Below are 22,752 nucleotides of genomic sequence, written 5' to 3'. Positions count from 1 at the left end.
GAACATGGTGGGCCTTTTCCACTCTTCTATTGATTGATACAGTGAAATAATAATCATTTTAAGAAACCTCTCCCTCCTGCTTCATGTCAATAATCCTGCTGCTGTAGGCCCTAACAGACCTAAATACACCAGGAGGTTCACACACCCCCTGTATCAATAATGATGCAGTAATTAAGAACTCCATTACTCGCTCAATAATGCGACCACAACACGCCAGGAAAAACGCAAACATTAGATGGCACCACCCTGTCTTGTATTTAAAAGACACTGCAGCCAGTTGTCAAACATTATGCAACATTTATTTATCTTCACACAGCTTATGTAAGGGCTTAGGTGACCAAAAGAACCGCATCCGTGTGCTGTGTTGTTTTTAAAGAGTTCAATATCACAACATTCCACACCTGCTAAATACTCAATAGGCTGTGCGAGTACTACCCTTCTCTGACTCATTAGCCCATACTGGCTTCAATTAGATGAGAGTCTGGCGTAATGGCCATTTACAGGGCGTTGACAGACGTATATCGACGCGATAAGAGAGCCGCATCCTTGATCTTAGAGCCGTTTTAAAAAATCAAGGTCGGACAAACTTCTTCTTTCTCCTCTAAGCGCTCCACTCCCCCACCCCCCGCCCACCCGCCTCTACACAAGTGTGGCTGCACATGAAGAATCTCCTTCTCGCTGCGCTGCCGTCTCCATACATTCCTCGCCCTCTTCAAGGACTCGTCCCCCTGTCACGTTGTCTCCCTGTCGTCTCTCACGAGTCTTAATTTGCAAGTTTGCATGTCTTCATCTCGGCTTTGAATGGAATTTCTGGACCGAATCTCAGTCTGCCTCTTGAGTAACGACACACAAAAGCAACACCAGCAAGGAACAGATAACCTCCCTGAGGAATATACACACATGGAGAAACACTCTCAAGTCCCTCAGTGGGGAGAATGAAGACTCCTGTAATTACCACGAACCTTTTATCTGCATCTAAGGAATCGTATTATTCAATTAGCAGGACTTGAGTGCCCAAGCTATTCGCTTTGAGGCAGCACAGAAAACCGCACCTCCACCCTTTTCCTTTATCCAAGGACAGCATATACTGTACATCTGAAAATCACCAACATTCAATATAAACATCTGCCTTTGGCTTCAAGGGCACACCAGAGTAAAATCAACTTAACCCAACACAGATCCAAAAGTGTACAAGCACCACTGCATGAAAGAAGTCCACAGTATTGGTTTAATAAATCCAGTCTAGGAGGGAGAACAGAGCAACAAGAGATGAGAGGGGAGAGGAGAGAAGGGGAGAGAGGAGAGGACAGAGGAGAGAGGCCTTTAGGGGCTAAGCACATCACATTACAGCCCCGGCACAGACGAGACATGGAGGTGGTCTCCAAAGTACCACATTCTGGTGTTCATCTGTCAGTGAAATGTAGTGTTTTCAGTGGATACACAGAGAGGGGAGGAAGGAACACGAGCAGATGACTGCGTCAGAAAAACGCAGCAGCAGGAGAGTAGGCAGCTTTCACCACAGTCCTCTTTCTCAGGGAAAAAACAGACAGGAGAGCCAACTAATCCTAATCAGTGTAACTACAGATATGCTCACACAGAGAGAGGGGGAGAGAGAGAGAGAGAGAGAGAGAGAGACAGAGAGAAACAGATGAGGTAGGAGTGAAGAGCAGCTGGAGTGCCATGCTCATCCTTACACAGAGTGAGTACAGTGAGATGTGAATGGGTGTTGGCCCAGTTAGCCAACATCAGAATTACAAAGCTGTAAAAGCTCTCTCTCTCCCTCTCTCTCTTCCTCACTCTCTCTCACTTTGGCTGCCGGCCAAACTCCCCCAACATACATCTTAAACAGAAGACAGCGGCCAGATCCACTTACACAGATGAAAAATGTATTTAACTTGATACTCCTATAGAAAGAGAATGTAAAGGAAGGAGGGGGAGAGAGAGAGAGAGAGACACAGAGAGAGAGATAATCCCTTAGTGCAGTAAGAAAGAAAGATTACATCATCATGTCGCTCCATTAAAGGGAGCGACGTGGTTTGACTGCTGAGCGGCACGCGGTGAGTCAGCGAGACCAACCGGTGAGACACACACGGTCACACACCCATGCTCATACTCATACACAAACGCACGCACACACATAGCGTCCTGGCTTTTGACGTTTGAAATGGTGCCTTATCAGTGTTTTAATAATAAAATAGCAGCTATTCTGGGGCCTGCATCAAGCTGCAGCCGGTCCTTTTAAGGCTTTTCTGTGTTCAGACGCAGCTGCAGAGTTTACAGAATTAAGTCACACCAGCAGACAATTGATGCTCAGGTGATATAAATGTACTGCAAGACCTCCACATCCACACTTGTTATGTTCAAAACCCCTAATTTGCTTAATTCCCCCATAGCTGTTAGACTCTTCCATATACAGTATAAGACTATTGCTGCTCCTGCACTTTTTCCACTAGGGACCGTTCCTGTTCCATCCTGTCTATTCTCATCTTATTCTTAGCTTGCAGAGAGCAGCGAACTACAGTAACTACAATATGAGCTCCTGGTACAGGGTTGGTTCTCTTCTTCTTCTTCTTCTTCAGGGTTCAATGGCAGCCAGGAATCTGCTTGTGGTCTGTTCAGCTGAGGTGTCAGGGGACGTGCAGCACAAAGCTAATGCGAATCCCTGAAGGAGCCATTGTTGGTCCAAACATAACCGCCATCTGCCCTTCTTCTTCTACTTCTTTTCATTTCTCCTCCCACCAATCTCTCTGCTCTCTACTCTCCATTTCACTCTAAACCCATTTCCAATATCAAAGTCTCCAGCTCCTCTCGTTCCCTCCGTCCTCCACTCTTACCCTTCTTTGCTCTGTTCCAGATTTAAGACTTTCTGCCACAGTGGGAAATGAGATTACTGGGATCTATACAGCCCCAGACTGCACATCCAATTGCGTAATGCAGACAGAAGGAAGGAAAAAGTGATTGTGTGAGTCTGTGCAAGTCCCTCTGTGATGGAATAATCGTTCGTGTTGTATCCCTCCTGATAATAAATGTTAAAAAGATGAAGAGAAGCCAAGCGGATTCTTGGCGGACCCCCTGTCAGGTCAGTATTAACGCTGGCAGACCACAAGGACACCTCACGTCTGCGGTCTTGTTTCCAATTAGTCAAAAGAAGGGCCAATCAAACCCATCATACCATTCTGACCCTGGCATATTCTAACAAACATGGCAGCCGAGGATTATCTGAGTAGCAAAACACCAGCTTGTTCTGTGTAATATAGGAAAACCGGACTGTTTTCCCTTCCCACCTGTGTTCGGTGAGCTGTTAATGTCATTGTGCATCAGCATGTGTGGGTTTTCCACCCACAGGAGGCAGCATCGCTCAAGCTTGACATTCTGCTTTGGTCAAACACTACAGATATACCAAACAAACCCACAGATGGGTTTAAATGTGTTAAGAATAGTTGTGCATGCATGGGCAAAGATACAGCTGAAGAAGCAGACGGATAAGATAAAGATAAAGAGACAGGAAATGCCGGACTCAGGGGTGATGCTGGTCATGGTTTCACACAAATGACTTGTGTGTGTGTGTGAGCCTTTTGACATACATATTCTTATACCGAGAACTGGCATAAAAGCTTGATTTATATTTTCATATAGTTCCACAATGCATGTCAGGCTTTGTCTGTGTGTGAGTGTGTGTGTATACCCAGAGATCCAGTCCTGTGCAGGTTGAGGAAGGCTCTGTCTCTGTCCAGCCCCCCACCCGGCTCTCTGCGCAGAGCGGTGCGGCCCAGCTGACCGGCATATTGACGCAGGAAGGAGGGAGCGCTGTGAGAGGCAGGAGGGTGCGCGGCGCACACCACCATGGGCTCTGAGACACGAGAAGCAGACAGACAAGCCAGGGACAGAGCGAGGGAAAGCAGAGGAGACGGACAGAGAGACGGAGGGGCCCAAAAAAATGGAAACAAAGGCAAAACGGGGATAGAGGAAAGGGGAAGAGAGGAGAGGGGAGAAGAGTTGAGCAACGGAGGCGGCAGAAGGGAGCCAAGCGTGTCGAAAATGTAGGAGGGAAAGCAGAGGAGAAGAGAGAAGAGACGACTCAAGGTCACACGGAAACCAGACACAGAGAGGCAGCAGAACAAGTAGGACCAGGAACAATAGTGCAATATGTAGCAGTACTGGAGATAAGATGGTGGATGAGAGAAATGTTAGAGGAGGAAACAGATGAACACCAGAGACATGCACAGAGGAGAGATGAATCACAGACTGATGAAGAGTGACTATTGGAAGGACACAAAGTACAACTGAGAGACATGCACGACACAGAGAGACGCTGTAGAAAACGGGGCACAGAGGACAGGGAAGAGCTGAAACACTGGTGGAGGAGCCTCAGTAGATGATTCTCTTTACCGAGTTGCTGCTTTGAATTGATCTGCCTGTGGGTTGTGTATATTTCATGTAAATATGGATAAAAGAAATCCTCCTCATCTCTTCAAAAGCAATACACCTTCATGTAACCTTCACAGACAGTCAGCAAGTATACACTCCTTCTTCTTTTTACACATTCCTCAGTGTTAACACTTTGGCCGTACGTGTGCATGTACGCGACATATCTCCTTTCCTTCAAAATCCCAATTTCATCTACATTCCACTGTAAATTCCTCTCTGATCCCCAAGCAATGGAGCGTGGGGCTAAGGCTCAAAGCCTCACATGACTCCCTCACAGTCTCTCCGCCAGTTAAAAAACTTGTTGGAATTTTCAGGGAGCGACGGCGACACAGCTGAGAGCTGAAGTCTGCAACACCAGTTTTGACGCTGCTTCTAATTAGTGCCTCACGGCGCTATTACACAGCCTGACTAAGATGTATAAGGTGAGGAGGTGGAACGGGAAGGAGAGGAGACAAGGCGTGCTAGAATGTACAGTACAAGATGAAGAGCAGTGGTTAAAGTTTAATATCTCTCTCCTCTACGCGTCCCTCCTCCATCAGACTCCCACTCCCTTCCTCGCTCTTTGCTCTCTCCCTGGAAATGAACTGAACCGACATGGCGCAAGCTATTAAAGCCTGAAGAGAGAGGAGTAAAGATAGGAGGAGTTGGGGAGATATGGCAGTCAGAACAAAGAATATTCTTTCTACTGCTTTAGCTCCACCTTTCCTTTAGTCTCTTCAGCATTTAACCAATGACACCTGCTCTGTTTAAACCTGCTCTGACCCTGGCACTGTCCAGAGTAAAGGCAGCAAGTAAACACATACACAGACTGACCCGAAACACACAGAGTGTCTTTCAGGGGAGGTTTTGACATTACACAAAATCTCAACAACATTACTTGCAGTTCTACAAGATGCCCAGCAGATGGCAAACATCAATTCTAAGAATGGCATTTGGTCTTGCTCCACACAAACAAAATAATCTCCTCTTTAGATTTCACAACATTCACCTGCATTTCCAGTGGACTCTCACCAACTACACACACACACGAATAGACTGGGACACGAGTGCTTTGAAATGATGGTGACGATGTCGATGATTTGATAGAGATGATGATGAAGGTTAAAAACAGCTCCAGTGATTGGATCGCTCACGTTGAGCTGTGAGTGTGTATGTGTGTAAGCATTCCTGTTTCTGGTTTTGAGTGTGAAGGACAGCAAAAACTTTACAAATATAATGTAGTCTTGCCTTGAGGTGTATACCAAATAATATTTACACATAAATACTAGCACACATAGCATATGAGGGACTTTAAATACATGTATTCAGACAGCACATCACTGTAATTGTAGATGTACAGTAAGAGGACAGACGGTGATGAATGACTGACATCATCTTGCATCTCCTGCTATGATCAGTCCTGACCTCTGCTGTGATTCTCTCCACCCACACCGTCATTTGCTGCATTACTCTGTGTGAATATTGACATCTAAGTCCTAGTTAAGAGACATTCCTCTCCTATAATGTGTCTCACCTGCTACTGTGTGGCACTATACTGGTCTTAACAGATGTTCCGGTCCAACTAATCATTGTGTGACACCCGGGGGGGTAACGCAAATCCTCATCATAATAACAATACAGACTGTCACACCATTTACTGAATGGATATCACCTCCGTTTATCCCTTTATCGTGTTTTGTTTGTATACGTGCATGTGTACTTGTGCAATGAAATCCACAAAAGCTCTTGTGTACACATTGTGTGTGTGTGTGTGTGTGTGTGTGTGTGTGTGTGTGTGTGTGTGTGTGTGTGTGTGTGTGTGTGTGTGTGTGTGTGTGTGTTACTTGTCCACGTGTCTCACCGTTGTCCCTGGCCGTGGACGGTTCGTCCAGAGCCATCTGTTCCGCCAGCTCGGACAGGGAGTCGTCGACGGGCCGAGCACTGCGTAGAGACATGGACAGCCTCCGCTTGATTATCTTCATCCTGTCCATCTTCTCAACAGCACCACCAGGGCCCACAGGCCTAAAGGGCAACAACACACACACAAACAACACAATCCTCATCATCTCAATCATGGTTGTAGTCCTGACAACAATCACAGAAAGTTATTAGAGACCTAAATAGACATTTTTCAAACATTGTTGGGACATTGTCATGGCTACTGCTGCTATACTGCAACTATTACTAGTGCTTCCAACCAATGTCAATCTACCGGGACTCATTTTAGAGGTATGCACACCCTTGATTAGCACCACAAATGGCAGTATCTACACTGCCCATTTTTTTCAATATAACCGTGACAACTGCCGGCTCTGTGTGTATTGGAAAGTTGGACGCTTGTGTTTGCTCACGTAGTATGCACTCTCATTGTTAGGTATCAAAAGTTCATACATGGAGAGAACAAAAGACAGAGAGAGAGAGAAAGACAGAGACAGAGAGAAAGAGAGAAGCAAACAAAAGTGCGCAACAAAACACAACACAACAGGTGAAGAGCTGACGATGCAGCTCTCCCAGGGGAACCCTGATTGACACACATTTCTCACGTTGACACTGTACCGCCGGCTATCCTGGTTAAACGCGGGATTTAACGGCCATGCCCAAGAACTGTAGTCTAACCTGCTGGAATGTTAACTAAATTAGCCCTATGGCAAACTCTCTAGGTGAAGTGTACTGCTGTTGATAACAGACTGGTTTCAACACACACCGACGGCTCTAATCCAACTTACAGTGAGACCTCCATTTGTCTGCAGCCAGGCGACACTGATGGAAGCCTGGTTTGAAACAGTACTTCAAGAGAGAGGCGTTGTCCTCACAAATAAGCTATTTCTAGCCATAACTGACCTGCGTTCATGTATTGCATGTGTGTATATGAAATGTATGCGTGTCTTTTTATATTGAGGGGGCTTCCAAAGTTAAATACTATTTAGTGTGCCCTTTAGAGACCACAGCGTTTAAAAGGTGTGTGTATTTGTGTGTGTCGGGGTTAGCTTGTGCAGATCGGAACTCCTGGTTTGTCTCTACGCTCTGCTTATGCGGCCTGAAGGAAGAGTCGTCTATGACAGAGTATTTCTGTCTCTGTTCCACTTCCTGCTCCTTCCATCTCACCCATAAGGGCTCTAGATCTGACATGCGCAACTACACACACTAGGGACGCAGATAGACACACAGACACACACACATTCAGGGCACCCTCTGGATTTCCCTTTGTGTCCAACCTTGGGGGCTTCAACAAAAGCCATTCATCCATTCAGGCTCTCAGTCTTTCAGGCTTATTAGACACCCATTGCTCCCAGGGAATTCAAACTCAGTGATCCCCACTCAGGACGACTGGTTTGTTTTAACAGTAGATGTGCTTAGGAAAGTATCCACTGCTAACAATGTCGCCTTTGCCAATTTACACAGGACCGGTTAGATGTGGTCTCTACCTTGGCCAGGGGCAAGTTAAAATTAAGAAGAAAGAGCAGGAGGGGCATCTCACTTTCATTTCACATTATCCGTTACCCATGGGTGCCGGAATCTTCCTCCCCCTTCATTTGCATGTTCATGTTCATGGGAAGAAGCCTGGGAAGAAGCCTACTCAGACTAGGAGACCACTCTCCTGTCCTGCACTCTTGCCATCATCCACAAATTTCCAAATGAACTGACTTTCATTATGTGGGAAGTGCTCATATAATGTGCTGCTGATTAGCTCAATACATAACACTGCTACCGTTTACAATGACACACACACAAGCATACACACACTCATGTACGCATCCATGCACGCACGCATGCACGCAAAACTAACACCCAATTATGACTCATTTCACAGTCTCCATCTTATCTGTGTTGAATTAGCATGAATGGCACTGCAGAGGGAATCCCATTACACAGAGACTCTTACAGGGGGCGACCCCAGGGTAGATTTCTAAACTATAGTACTACTTTGAATTCCAATTTTGTTAACATTTTGGTAAAACGCAATCTAATCAGACAAGATATGCAAACACCCAATATGTCACAGAAAAATCTAAAGCACATCAGGAGAAGATACTTTCCACTTTCTTCTAGTTATGCTGTATTTAAGTTTTAATAAATAACTTTTTGATTAAATACTTAACTCACTGCCAACTTCTATTATCATTTGATTGTGCATTTGCAACATCTACTCGTTTAGGATAGGATAGGAATTTATCTTTAATTTTCTACATATACACCAACACCGACTTATTTTTGGGTTTGCGCCAATAATTGCATTAAATTGCTTGTAGTTCTAACAAAAACAGTCATATTAAAAAGCAAATTTTGACTCCACCAGGACATCTTGTATAAAAATAGAATATTGATGTTCTGATATTGAAATATTGGTCCTACGTCGCAGATTAACACCAACGGTTCACACCTGGTTAAGCCAACGAAGATACAAAAGGCGCCAACTCTTGACACGCCTGATTAAGCTCCACAGAGCAGGGAAGGATGGATCATATGAAGTGCCGTGGTACTCAAGGACCAACACTGAGGCGCAATGAGTCAAACTAAACTAAGATACTAGCAAATGGTATTGTTCAAATTGTGAAAATAATATCAAGACAGGAGGAAGGTCCATGAAGTGTGTTGGGTGTTTAGTCTTGTCTGGTGCAGATGGGGGTATTAGTTGGAGCAGCCTCCCTGGGTGGGATGAGACATGTGGCTTCAGGCTGCAGCATGTGCAGGCCACATTTACCAGACACCCAGTAAGCCACGACTCCCAACACACACACAACTCCTACACAACAGAGGGACACACTCAGCCATGCAGGAGGACGCTCTCACTGGAGCTGTGTATACTTCTACTGCTTTTAAAGTGATCCAGTAGTAATAAATTCAGTCAAAATTACAATGGGAGCTGTGCAGCATAACAAACATGAGAGCAAAGGTTAACAGGGTAAGCAACAACAAAGAAGGAGGGAAGGAATTAGGAGTGAATTAGACCTTCTCCTACTTGTGTTTATGTAAGTGTGTGTGTGTGTTAACAGCCTGTGATGGCACCTACAAGAGTGTGTGTGTGTGTTTGTATGAGGGTGAGGGTGGCTAAATGGTGTGCTAGCATAGGATGGAGGTGAGGTGTGTAGCCAAGCACTGACACACTCCTGGGGAGACCAGAGGAGGAATACACCGTCAGATTTATTCAAGACACACACCATGTGGGTTGCTAGGCTACCGGCCCAGGCTGGAACTGCAGTTTCTGTCTCTGAGGTGAGGAGAAGAAAGGAAGATGGAGAGGCGAAACATCTTTCTCCATACCTTCCTTCCAAAGACACACACACATTAAAATTCAGCTTTAAAAACTTCCACCCTCCTCAGTGCTTGAGATGCCACACAGCACTGCAGCATACAATCCTTGCCAGGCTGACTCTGGGGTTTCTCTGCCAATTAAATGTCTTTGGGAGGCAAGAGACCCACAAACATCAGCTAGTTGCATATTAGCATATTAGACACACACACATTTACTCCAAAGAGAGGAGGAGATTTACCTCATTTGTGAGAACAATACCGTATTTTCATTCAGTCTCATGCTGTTTTCCCTCACGAATCTCACTTTGTTATTTCCCCTCACAAAACAACAAGCATTCATCAGTGGCCTATGAATCATACGCATGCATGCACACATATGTTTATAATGTGGCAGAGTGGAGTGGACACTCAGTGCCACTCTGAGCGCCACTCGGTGCACAGTGGCCTGAGGAAGCATGAGTAATGCACAAATCTGCCCAACTACAAAACCACACAAACAACAAATAACCTTAAAAAAGAAGGACAACCTCCTTCTAAACCCAACGGCTCCTCCTTCACACATCTCCATTGACTCCATATTAAACTCCCGAATGAGACGATGAGAATGATTTGTCTCACATTCTCAGAAAGTAAATGGAAGTTATGAATTAAAGGAAGACCAGGCAAGGGATCTGGAAATACAACACCATCTTTACCACAACAAGGGGGCGGGGGGCGTGGAGGTTTGTCTGTGAGGTTTTAGGACAGAAACACAACTCGAGGTTAGAACTACACAAAAAGGAACAGGGATTCGAATAAATTAATTATTTAATCCTAAAATAGAGGAGAGCTTGGTCACAGTCACACCATATGACAGATACAGGAGGACATGTAATTGTGCAGGAACTGTTTGTGGAGATGGATTCAACGAACTGCATACACAAATGCAACTTTACAGGATAATAACATGTAGAATCATAACACACACCTGACTTGATGCATTGTTACCTATTAAGATATGTAATTTTGCCGGGGTTTTTTTTATTTTGCGTGGGTGGGTGCGCAGTATTTTTAATCAGAAAATTTCACACTGACATTTACATACATAATTCAAGTGTGGGCGATATTCCCAGCGCGCTGCTAAGAAATAACACATTAAAGACAGACGTTTTGACCAAAGACGTGGAATGTCCGCGTTTTGTCGGTGTTTCTATTCGGCTTTACATCTGCTACGTATGTGTGAGGTTGGAAGCGACATTGAACCGACAACGTTGCAACGCGGGGCTGGTCTGTCCCATATGAGGACGCGGCGAATATCCCGACAATAACCCCTGAAAATGGACACGACTGCGGGTTAAAGCGCACACAGTGGAAGCAGTCAGGTCATTTATGTGTAACTCAACCCCAAACGCGGGGAGAGGGGGGTAGGCTCGGCCCGGTTCGGCTCGGCTCAGGCAGGCAGGCTGGAGGCTCGGCGGCAGAGATTCCTCTACCTCACGGGCCTGTGGCGTCCTCGCTCAGGTCCTCGCCCCGTGTTTTCCTGACGCCTGTATCCGGGAATAGGAGAGTCGAGCGAGGGACAGAAAAGTTACACCGCCGCCCGGCAGGACCAGAAACTACACAGAAACACGAGCGAGTTCAGTTTTCTGGAGTATCCCGACGGCGTGACTGTGAATTTACACGACTTAGTACACTTCAAAGCGCTGTTATATCCTCAATATTCCTGTAGCGACATACATTCTTATAATATATTAAAGTCGCTCCGTAGCTTTTTACCTACTGTATTTGTTTCGCAATAACGTCACTACTGAAACACGCATTTAGGCTGTGATGTTTGTGCATTCTCGTTATAGGCTCGTTCCGTAATCCTCCATCATTTACGTAATATGAAATACTTTTCTTCTCTGAGACGAAAACAACTCCACCTGCAATGTCAGGTGATAGGATAAGCTTGACTATCGTTCCTTGGTGCCCTTTAATGAAAATCTGTGTCATTAATGTGTGTAAAGTGGACAATCCGACATAAATAAATCCCAATGTCACTAACCTGAGAGTGTGTCTGATGCAGGAGACTATTGTTCCAGTTGTGTGTGGTAATCCAGCACGCTGCTCTATGAATCCACTGCGACAAGTTCCTCCAACTACTTTGCTAAAAAACACCCGCAGGGGAGACTATCAATCGCTGGAACTCCTATGCCCGGGTTCCCGCTGGATCAGCACGTCCGCCGCTGGACGACCGTACAGCATGATTTGTTTTGCTTTCGCCTGTAACAGCACCATCCCGTCCGGTGATGATCAGCCATATCGCTGCTGTGTGGATTCCAAGTGGAAGCAGTGGCGTGATCCCGGAAAACACCGCAAGGGGTGTGTGTGTCTGTGTGTGTGTGTGTGTGTGTGTGTATGTGTGTATGTGTGTTTGTGGTAGGGTCTCTCCCAACTCCCCCCACCCCCAACACATACATACACACACACATTCATCTCTTTCTTCTATATTTTTTCCAGTAAAATTGGGGTTCAAAGAGATTAATTTGGGGTCACAGGGGAAATCCGACTTTTGTACCCTTAAACCCAGTCCCCATCTAAATGTGCACTTCAAAGAAAGTACCTTGTGAATAATGCATATACAGAAAATTATGGAAATTCAAATTGAGCAGCCATACACGTATCCCACGCCAACATGAGTGAAAACACAGGCTTTGACTAATTTATATTTCATAGAAAACATTGAAAAGTTCTGCTATGTTGAAACTCATATTGATACCAATACTGTATTACAAACGTACATGTTATGCACACATTTGACACATATCTAATTATTGCTGTGTTTACAATTGAAATAGAGACACACTGTTATTAAAGGAGCCAATTATATGACGTGATCTGGCTGTCTCATCTGCGAATGAATTTTTAGAAAGTACTTTTCCTGGGAGATCACTTCAATCCCTACAGAGTTTGGGAATCAATTCTGAATGAATCAAACATGACACAGCAAACTAAGTTGATTCTGATTGAGTCTGAATGTTGATTCCTATCGCCACCTTGTGGTTCAGGGAAACATTTCTATTTATGGTTGATCAAGTGCTGTGGGACTGTTTCAGCAGTGCCTGAATGTTCACATAGAGAGCAAAAGAAAGACAATAAGACATAATGCAGTATTGTACACAACAAATTACACACTGCGCCTTTATTTAGTTGATGCTAATAACTAGAGCACAGACCTCTAACAAAAACGATTAAGCTGAGTTGGAACCTCTAACAAAAATAGAACCCTTTCAGGTACACAGATGGGAGTACTTAGTGCTGAATTGTTTTGCAACTGCACAAGTGTGACATTATATCCCTTGTATGTATCGTGGGCCAGGGAAGGACCATGTACCAAATACAAACCACCTACTTAATCTAAGTGGGGTTTGATTTTTCTCATATGCTGGACAGTGGTCATATTTGTCCAATAGTGGACTGCAAAAACTTATTAAATAGACATAACGGCAAACAAGAATCAAGTATTAAACTTGTTGAAATGTTTCCAAATTATTTTCCATCATTATATATTTAGTGCACACTAATAGCAATGTGAGGATTTGAGTATACCATGAATGTGATGAAAGAATTGGGGCAGAGTTCTGTTTTGGCCTCCACCGCTGGGGGGCGCTGGTGGTTCACCTCAGGAGGTGAACCGGCTGCTCCGCTGCAGTCGTTGGCTAGTCCGCCTTGTTGTTAGGGTGGTTGTTAGGGTAGCGGACCTAGCGTGTCAGATACTTCAGCACGGGGTTGGGGGGGACTTTAATTAATGATGACACCTTTCTTTAGCACTGAAAACATATTACGGCGTATCCTCCCCTTGGTTCGAAAGTTCGCTTCGTGTCTGGATATAAGCACTGCAGACGACAGCGCTGATATTTGTGGTAAACAGCCATCGTTTGGCAGTGGGGTTAGCGCGTAGCTAAACCAGCTAACATTAGCAAATAGGCAAATGTAAAATGATAGCATGATCGGCGCATCAACCACAAATCCACTCATGGACGTGACAATGGATGAAATTGAAGATGACCTGCTGGAGGAGGAGGAGGAGGAGGACGATGAAGAAGAAGATGAGGATGAATGCGGCCGCGGCGTTAGACTCTCTGCCTTTCCCTTTGCCTCCCCGTACCGCCCCCCGTACCGCCCCACTCGACTGCATATCCAGAGAAGTAATGTCTGCTCTCGGGCTTATTTCGTTGTGGTCATGGTGTTCTTCCATGTTTACATCCTAAACATCATCGCTCTTCTGATGTACGTGCACTACAACAACGGGCCCGGGGAGCTGGTCAGCGGGGACGGGGCCTCGCCTGTATCGGTCGGGGAGGGTGGTGGAGGCTCGTCGTTGCCCCATCCTGCCCCACCCCCGCGGGACGTCAGTGTGGAGGAGTACACGCAGAGCCTCAGCCTCCCCCGCATTGAGGGGATACGGGTGAGAAAGATGGCAGTAATATAAAATGTTCAAATAATGCACAATATGGTCGAAACAATTCTCCAACAACTGGACAGCAAGGCACCGAACCCCCCAAACTGCTCCAGCGTCGTGGTATCATGGCTGCCCTGCACTGACCCCTCTGTAATGCATGTGTGTGTTAATGTGTGTGTTGTGATATGTAAGAGGGGCAGGCAAAAGATGATGTGTTTGCATGGGATTTGACCCAATAAAACCTTCTTCTTCTTCTTCTTTTTCTTCTTCTTCTTCTTCTTCTTCTTCTTCTTCTTCTTCTTCTTCTTCTTCTTATCTCCCATACACACACACAGGTGGGTCATGTTCAGCAGGTGTCTCTCGTGCCAGATAGAACGCACAAGATAAGGACGCTCAGCCTGAAACCTCTCCTCTTTGGTAAGTACACACACATCACTGAAGAATCACTCACCATTAGGATTTCAAACACCAATAGTTTTCTTTGTCAAAGCCATACATATATACACCAACAACATTTACTTCTAATTCAAAGGTATGTACAGTACATCAGTAAACATTTATTTCTTCCCATATATGTCATCTCTTCCCCAAAGACAGAAATTTGCTCTTGACTTAAAAACACTAGACTAAGGTAAATTTACTGTCTTATATATATATATATACATGTGTCCAACTTCTAAATGCTCTGCTTAGGCTAACTGTAGCTGTTTAATGCACCTTCCAGATCTTAAGTGGCTTCATTTACACATAAGTCTAGCTCCTGCATCTGTGGTGTTTCCATTTGCGAGCAGCTGCCGTCAGGTTTTTGTCTCTTTTGTGCCAGGCATAAGCTTTATTGACCACCAGGCGCTCCCCCTGCACTGTGCCCGTCACCAGAAAGGTGCCGCCTCTGTGCCGCTGTCGTGTCATGTTCCTTACACAAGTAGCATCCCTCTCTAGCCACAGCTCGATGCGGGAGCGGATCCGTCCTCCCAGCAGGGGTCCGTGCTTTAAAACGTCCAGTTTGGAACCCAGGGAGAACTGGGACAGGCTTTCTGGACTAAACTTGAGTGGAGTCAGACGCAGTTTCACAACTGGAAAGACAGTAGATAGACATGAAATACAGCATGTTCGACCTGCTTTCATGCTGAATGTTGCACACTTGTTTACGGATTGTTGTCCAGGATTTAGAAGAAGAAGAAGAAGACAAACGTATAGGACATATTATGAAGAAATGGCACTGGACCATAGAGGAAAGAAGAGGATGCGTGCTGATACTCACCAAAATCACTTCTACAAAAAGTTTCCAGTGTCTCTTTAGCAGAGGAGGTCTCCTCTAGCTCGCAGTCCCGACAGCTTGCCTGAGGCACTGAGAGAAGCAAAACACTCTTTCAATGAAGTAAAGTGACAGCCGTGTGTCTTTGTAACCTGTTTCTTACCTCTACGCCCCGCTGTATGAACAGTAGTGTTGGATGAGATGCACATGAGATGGTCAGCGGGGTATTTGTCACAGCGTAGGATTTCTGGCCAGGGGTAGCCATAGCAACTCATGATCGGTGCACAGCTGTCCCGCACAGATTCGCACAAACTCTTGCAAGGTGATATAAACCTGCTAAAGAACAGATGGAGAGAGAACATGCCAACAATCAAATAGATGAGTCGAGAGTATAAAGGCAAGAAATAACCTTCACCTAATCAGATAACAGACGACAATTGTGATTTAACTGCTCAGTTTCGTGTGTGAAACCTGGACCTGTCCTGAGAGACCTAGGGCCAATTTGCATAGCTCACACACAACAGCCATTGACCCTTGCTCACCCTGTTTCTCTGAACCCGTAGAGTTTGCCCTAAATCCAATCATAGTGTTTCTCTTTGTTTTCGTTTGGCAGAGAAAGCAAGATCACATTCCTCTGTTTTAAACCAGCCTTTCTTTTATGTAACTTAAAAAGCGCCCTAATCTCAAACCACTCTCCGTTGGTTTCCTGTTGTGCAAGCAGTGGACTGAAGTTCTATTTCACATTTCTCATTCTCTATATTTCTCATCACAGCATAAAGAATTTTTAAAAAAATCCACAAAACAATTCATAGTTATATTTTTGTGTACTAACCTATCAAGACAAATGGGTGCAAAGAGAGAGCAGAGGAAGATCCGGGCATCAGGGTGGCACTCCCGGGCGAGCAGTGGCAGCCAGCTGGCACTCTGCTGTACGGCCTCAGCAGGAGACTCATGGCCAAGCAGGTTGGGCATCCTCATGGTGTCATATCCGATGTTTTGGCATAAAGCCATGCCCGTGGGCATGGGGACACAGCGAGAGGAGCTGCGAGGCTCCCACAGTCCACCTTCACCCACAGTGAGCACTGACCCCAGGCTAGTAACTGTGCCAGGGTCCCCCAACATGTCAACCCCCTCTCTGTCCTCTGGTCCAGCTCTAACTGCACGAGACTCAAACCTCGTTCCAGCGATTCCATCAACGCTGGCATTGTCCCCTGCCGCCTCCTTTACCCCGGATCTAATCCTGCCCTCAGCCACAGTCCTCACGTGTCCCTCCAGCCCGGCCTTTGCTCTCCCAGAAGCAGCACCAAGTGCTGGTGGGGTGCCAGGCCCAGTAAGCAGCAGGAGAAATAGTAAGGGGGCTGGATGGTAGGTCCTCCTGAAGGTGAAAGGTAGACAATGCTCTGAAGACATCCTGTTTAAGAAGTTAAAAAGTAGAAACTCCAAATGTGTGTTTCTGGATTGAATGCAGAGCCCTGTTTGACAGTGTGTGAGGGGGGATGGCAGAATAGGTGTATTTATAGTGGGCGGTGATAACATTTGCATTGGGAGGGGTAAGGGGCGTTGTAGAGAACAGTCCCAGGGAGGGGTACACGTTAAAGTGCTTAAGATGGGGATTCGCTCGGAATTATAAGCAAGTTTAAGTGATTGTGACAAATCTTGAGATTAGTAAAGTGAATGATGTGGCATGTGGTTGGCCCTGGCTCGCTTCCCTTTCCCATCTCCACTGCTCGAGGTTAGGAAGGGACTGGCTTTCATGTTGTGAAACTCCTCCATCTCAGATTCTCTTCCAACCCACATTCAGCTACTCTGTCCTCCTGCACTAATCACACATCTCTTTGCTTGCACAAGATACAGACGTTGCCTGTAAAGAGGTTGTTATGCATGAAGAAGTCTCTTAGCATCTGAGCCCCATGAACACATACATGCTGTATCTCAAACGCTACAGAGAGAGACCTCGTGTGAATATGTGCAAAGGGCCCGAACAGAATCGGCGTTGTCCTGATGTGCAGCCGTGGCCTGATTCCTGTTCAGACAAGCAGGCCACTTCCGTTCTCCGGGAGCAAAAGAGACAGTGGAGGGAGGGAGAGAGAGGAGGAAGGCTGTGTTCCCTTTATTCCTATTTGCTTTCCAGAATAATGAGGCTTGACTGGACAAAAGGGATTAACCTAGTGGGTACAGTGTGACAGACTTCGCACAAGGCTTTTCCTGTCTGCCGGAAGACTTTTATTGCGACGGGAAGTGGCTGGTAGACGGATTGAGTGCCTACAAATCTATCTGGAATACATAATGTAACATATTCACTGCAAGTACCTGGGTGTGCAATATGTTACAATGGCAATACTAAATCCTTGTTGGTACTTAATAGTAAGAGTAACCACTGAATTTGACAAGATAGGCCAGCTCCCACCCCCCACTGGGAGAGAGCTAGTGCCCTCTACTCATTATAAATCTTTAAGTGGAATAGGCGATACCACAAATGGTTCCACTGGGAGTGACAAAGGGGAATAGGGTATAGACACACACAGTTCATAATATTTACAGTTACTAGCTAGTTACTATTCTTACACACCTGCTGCCAAGAGAGGGTTCAATATTTAATATCCCAGTTAATTCTCAAGTTTCATGTTAATTGTTTCTGCCTCTGCAAATTGAAATCTAAGCTGTGCTCTAAAGAAGTAAATGAATTTTTTTTTTATTTTTGGTCTGGAATGAAAAGAGCACAGATCTAACAGAAGCTCAGGAGTCAAATGATTTGTTTGGTATGGTTGCGCAATAAACTGTTCCACTCACTCACTGGGTTTTGATTTGATTGGATCATATTTCAATTTTTACAGTCAAACCTTCATCTCCTAATCATTTGATTATTTGCATACAAACAGTTTTCAGCCCTTTCTTCATCGGGGTTTTGTAAGGCAATCTAAAGTAATCCACTTAGTTGTGTGACAGATCAAGTCAGCACTCTCAACTGAGATCTTCTAATCTACTTAAAGGTCAATCACTTACTGTCTCTTGTGTGAAATAAAGATCCATTTGGCCAGAGGGGGGTGCAAACGCTCTCCGGTTTGAACTACACTAAATGAGAATGCTGAAAACTGTAATGGGGCTTCATTCCCTTTAAGTTCATTCACTTGGCTGTCCTACCAGCAGTTTAGAAGAAACCTTTTGTGTATTAGCTCGCTCTCAACTGAGGTTTCATTTTTAACTAATTATCATGAGTAATCTTCATGTGTGAAAGTGAGTCGTTGCTTCCAACAATCAGACGCAGACGTTTCACACTTCACACTTTTGATGTATTGATGAGCCGAGTCAAATCTCCATGTTAATCTCTTAGAGTTTACTTATCGTTGATCCTCTATGTAATTCTGGGAAAACTAAGGGTTTGGCTGTGCCTTCCCTTTGCTAAAATCCTCTACTTGGCTAAATCAAACAGTGTTGCAGTTCAGTCACAGCATCCAAAGTCGGTTACTGGAATGAATTGTTTCTTGTGTTACCACAATTCCTTCCAGTTGATTAAGTAGAGCCATGGTGAGCTGTGTAAGCCTCTGCCAGCCATAAACAGTATCCATTTCATTTGTATTGAAAATGTGGAATAAATCAAAGTGTCCCCATTTCAAATGAGGGCAAATCATTTCAAGCATCAAGTGTTGGCAGCTGGATCAACTATGCACGCCAAAGACTGCAGCGCATGTGAACATTCCTTGCTGTTGTCTTTTTCCCCAATCCTGTCAGAGATCCCTGGCTTCCTGTCAGAGGAGGAGTGTCGCGTGGTAGTGCAGCTGGCTCAGCTCAAGGGCCTGATGGAGAGCCAGATGATAGCACCCGGCCAGGAACAACAGGAGTCAAAGCAGCCACTTCTTTCTCTCAGCACAGAGGAAATCTTCAGCCTGTTGGATCTAAACCAAGATGGGCTGTTACAGAAGCAGGAGGTGACCAAAAAGAATTAAAAGAGCACAAGCACTTCGTCATATGTTGTAAAAAGAATTGCATGAACTGCCAAAGGGTGTTTTTCTGCTTGTTGAAGTGAGAAAGAAATGTTCTGGCCTCCCACAGATTGTGAGTCACTCCCGCTCTCGAGATGGAACTTGGTTGAGTCCAGACAACCTACGACAGATACTGATTGGACTGGCAGCCTGCCCCACAGGTGTGTGTGTGTTTTTCCCTAATTAATAGCACCAGATAATTACACTGATTAACGTGTGCCAATAGCACTACAAACAGCTTCTGTCAACAAGTTCTGCCCTCATTAGATTTCAGACATTCCATGAACTAGCTCTGTCTCTCATTTGGAAGCTTTCCATGAGTGCAGCAAGATGAAAAGAAGCTTGATACTGCTAATTATTATGATATCTGGTATGATGTTCATATCTGGAGTTCTTTTCTGAATGGTTTTGTTGTATATTGTCTGTGTGTGTGTATGTGGCAGGCACACTGACCTTGGAGGAGTTTAAGCGTGTGTATGATGTGACTCAGCGGCCTGAACAAGAGCAAAGTAGGAAGCTTCAAGGTCAGGTCAAGCAGCGGAGCAAACACACATGGCTCTACCAAGGCCTGGGCTCCCACCATGTGCTGCAAACACTCAAGAAAAGGTACCTACAGTACAAACACACACACACACACACACACACATTCACTTTGACATGCTCCCACTACCCCATAAACTTTTTACTGATAATACCACATCCTGTTTTGTTGTCTGGCGTCTTTAGAGTCACCAGCCTGACGCGCCTGCCCTCTGCGCTGGTTGAGCTGAGTGAACCGCTGCATGTGATTCGCTATGAGCACGGAGACTTCAGCAATGCCCACCATGACAGCAGTCCTGTTCATTCAGAGACCGCCTGCTCACACACACGCCTGGCAGGAAACACATCTGCATTCACAGAGGTCAATTGCAGGTGTGTATGTTTGTTTGTTTTTGTATTTTTTTAATGTCCAGTTGTCTGCATTTTTTGGTAGTTGATTAGTTTTATTCACTTTTGATTTGTGTCTCTTAATCTTTGACCGAGACAACCTCACATTTTTCATCACCACTGTCTATACTTCTACTGTATATAATCCTGGGAGACATTTTCACCCTAGTTCACTGTATTTGCTACTCTCTTTGTTGTTTGATTGCAGGTATCTTACTGCGTTGCTCTACCTCAGCTCTGTAGAGGAGGGAGGTGACACCACCTTTCCTGTGGCAGACAATCGCACCTATGATGAGGAGGTGAGTCAGACCTCACAGTTCACAGCCTTATGCCAGTATCATCGACTTCGTTTGCCACTGTGGGAAGATGTCAAATAGAAAGTATTTGAGTGTTGCTGATGGTGTACGGAATGTGCCGTGAGTCGTGACAAGGAATCTGATACACAGGTGAACATCCAGTACTGAAACACAATATCAGGCATACTCAAGGTGTTTATGATTTTGTGTGTTTTAGGCATTGGTTCAGGATGGTATTGACTTGACTGACACCCGGGAGACATGTGGCAGAGGAAACCTGAGGGTGAAACCTATTGCTGGGACCGCTCTCCTCTGGTACAACCACCTCTCTGATGGCAGAGGTAAAGATGGAAGGCTTTATCTATATTTTTCTAATGTGGCTCAAACATTTTAAAATTTCTTTTGGTCCATCTTTTATCATCCATTGTCATCACACTTCCTCAGGAATGTTGCTTCATCCAGAAAGGCAACAGTACACTTTGTTAACCAAGAAGTCTCTAGAGAGGTCATACGTCTTGTGTTCACAGAGTATTTATGTTCATCATTCTGTTCATCTTGTCCCTAGGTTGGATGGGTGAATTAGATGAATACTCCCTCCATGGAGACTGCCCAGTCAGCAACGGAGTGAAGTGGGTGGCTAACAGCTGGGTAAATGTAGACCCAGACCACCAGAAGCAGGTCCGATACCAGAGACTAGTTGTCCAAAAGCATCGAGCTATATTGGGGATGGAGGAACATTATCAACCTCTCGCACACAGTGACCTCCACCAAGATCTATAGCCTGGCCTTCATCAAGAGGGGGCAGAGTCTGTGAGTTCTGGAAGGTCTTCACAGAGATGCTGTAATCAAAATGACATTTGCACAAGAAATCTTCTCCCTTGAGGATATGTCCTGCATATTGAGTAGCTGCTCGGATATTCACTTTTAATGTGGAGTGCAATCTTATCAGGAAGATTTTGTGTATTTTTAACAGATAGATTAAAGGTTTGCTTCATCTATAAACACAGAGGACATATTCATTTCATGATTTGATGAAGGATAAATGCCATTCTCTGTCAAAGCATGCCTTAAAGAATGTGTCAGAATAATACACAACAGACTGTGAAGGTCAGTATATCTTACATACCTGCCTCCCATTTACATTTAGTTGACATTTGTCCCTATTGTGGGTCAGTGTTATTTATTGGTCTAGAATTAAAGCCATATCATAGCATTCATCCAGGAATGTTTGTGAATGGATGTCCAATTTGTCAGATTATCCGTGTCTGCTCTTCAGAATATTTCCAAAATGAATATGTTTTTACCCAAATGTTTTTTGATAAGTGTTTTGTCAGTCCAAAAGCATATCCAAGGCTATCCTGCAGCAGATGACACGATCACTTGTTACATTCAATGTGCAAAGCTAATTATTCAGGTGTGATTCCTATTTAAGATCTCTGCTATTCCAAATATTGTTTTATTGTTTTCCTTCTCACTTTTTAAATTGTGTTAGTGTGTTATTTATTGTGACTATTTATTTAAGTTATAGAATACATATTTATTACAACGTGATGATGCACTGAATCACAGTATTTATTGTATATGTTATCAAATACATTATATTAAAGAATGTTTTAATAGTGCTTCTAGTATGATTAATTCATGCACTTTTTGTTAAAACGACAAGCCAGTTGGTTGTGCACATCAGTGACCAGCAGATGTCGCCCTTGGTCGAGTCCAAACACATCTTGCGTCCAACACAGTTTATATGTAGCAGCTGCCGTTGAGTTAAAATAGAATAATAAAACATTCAGATTAAAACTAAACAGAAATCATGGGTTTAAGGTGACCGGTCTTCGTCAGTAGGCTACTTACTAACCACACCTATTCCTGTGTTCAATCCCACTTAAAGCATAACAGGTGCACCATTGGCAGTACATATGAATGACTAACAGTCCAGTTATACAATGTGATGACCTCTCTGGTGCCCAGATACCACCTCCCAGACCTGTAAATACCCCATTCAAGCGAGGTATGCCCCTGCTGTGAGAGCACTAAGGCCCCTGGAAAAACTATAAAACATGAAAAACGCAATGAAGTGGTACTATTATTACTATTATTATTATCATTATCATTAGTTGTACTAGTTGAATAAAATGCTATAGAACGCAATATAAAATAATGTTGGTATGGAGGCCTGTGCACTAAAGGTTGTAATCCCAATCTGAGCCA

The 22,752-nt window shown here is 44.7% G+C and overlaps 3 protein-coding genes across 3 annotated transcripts in view; 1 reads left to right on the top strand and 2 right to left on the bottom strand.

The window, feature by feature from the left end:
• LOC143013058 (cyclin-dependent kinase 17-like) overlaps positions 1-11,956 on the bottom strand; it is a 30,804-nt gene extending 18,848 nt beyond the window's left edge. Inside the window, exons 1-2 of the mRNA XM_076166510.1 lie at positions 11,687-11,956; positions 6,269-6,429 (exon numbers count right to left, since the gene is read on the bottom strand). Coding sequence (XP_076022625.1) covers positions 6,269-6,398 — 130 coding nt within the window. The 5' untranslated portion in view covers positions 6,399-6,429; positions 11,687-11,956. The remainder of the gene's footprint in view (positions 1-6,268; positions 6,430-11,686) is intronic.
• Positions 11,957-13,369: 1,413 nt separating this feature from the next.
• LOC143013483 (transmembrane prolyl 4-hydroxylase-like) lies at positions 13,370-22,103 on the top strand. Its single transcript, XM_076167126.1, has 9 exons — positions 13,370-14,089; positions 14,419-14,500; positions 19,068-19,264; positions 19,389-19,479; positions 19,762-19,924; positions 20,045-20,230; positions 20,454-20,544; positions 20,759-20,882; positions 21,107-22,103. Exons 1-9 carry the CDS (start codon positions 13,628-13,630, stop codon positions 21,319-21,321), a joined length of 1,611 nt encoding a protein of 536 aa, XP_076023241.1. The 5' UTR covers positions 13,370-13,627; the 3' UTR covers positions 21,322-22,103.
• On the bottom strand, positions 14,516-19,073 carry LOC143013484 (secreted frizzled-related protein 5). The gene is made up of 4 exons (XM_076167127.1): positions 16,171-19,073; positions 15,502-15,674; positions 15,345-15,431; positions 14,516-15,156 (listed from the first exon to the last, which is right to left on the bottom strand). Exons 1-4 carry the CDS (start codon positions 16,878-16,880, stop codon positions 14,837-14,839), a joined length of 1,290 nt encoding a protein of 429 aa, XP_076023242.1. The 5' UTR covers positions 16,881-19,073; the 3' UTR covers positions 14,516-14,836.
• Positions 22,104-22,752: the final 649 nt, after the last annotated feature.

The sequence above is a fragment of the Genypterus blacodes genome, unplaced genomic scaffold (genome assembly GCF_046128005.1).
Source record: "Genypterus blacodes isolate CSIRO-AG114 ecotype Tasmania unplaced genomic scaffold, CSIRO-AGI_Gbla_v1 ptg000156l_1, whole genome shotgun sequence".
Taxonomy (NCBI): Eukaryota; Metazoa; Chordata; class Actinopteri; order Ophidiiformes; family Ophidiidae; genus Genypterus; species Genypterus blacodes.
Note: the sequence above shows the minus strand (reverse complement) of the source record. Positions and strands in the feature narration are given on the sequence as shown.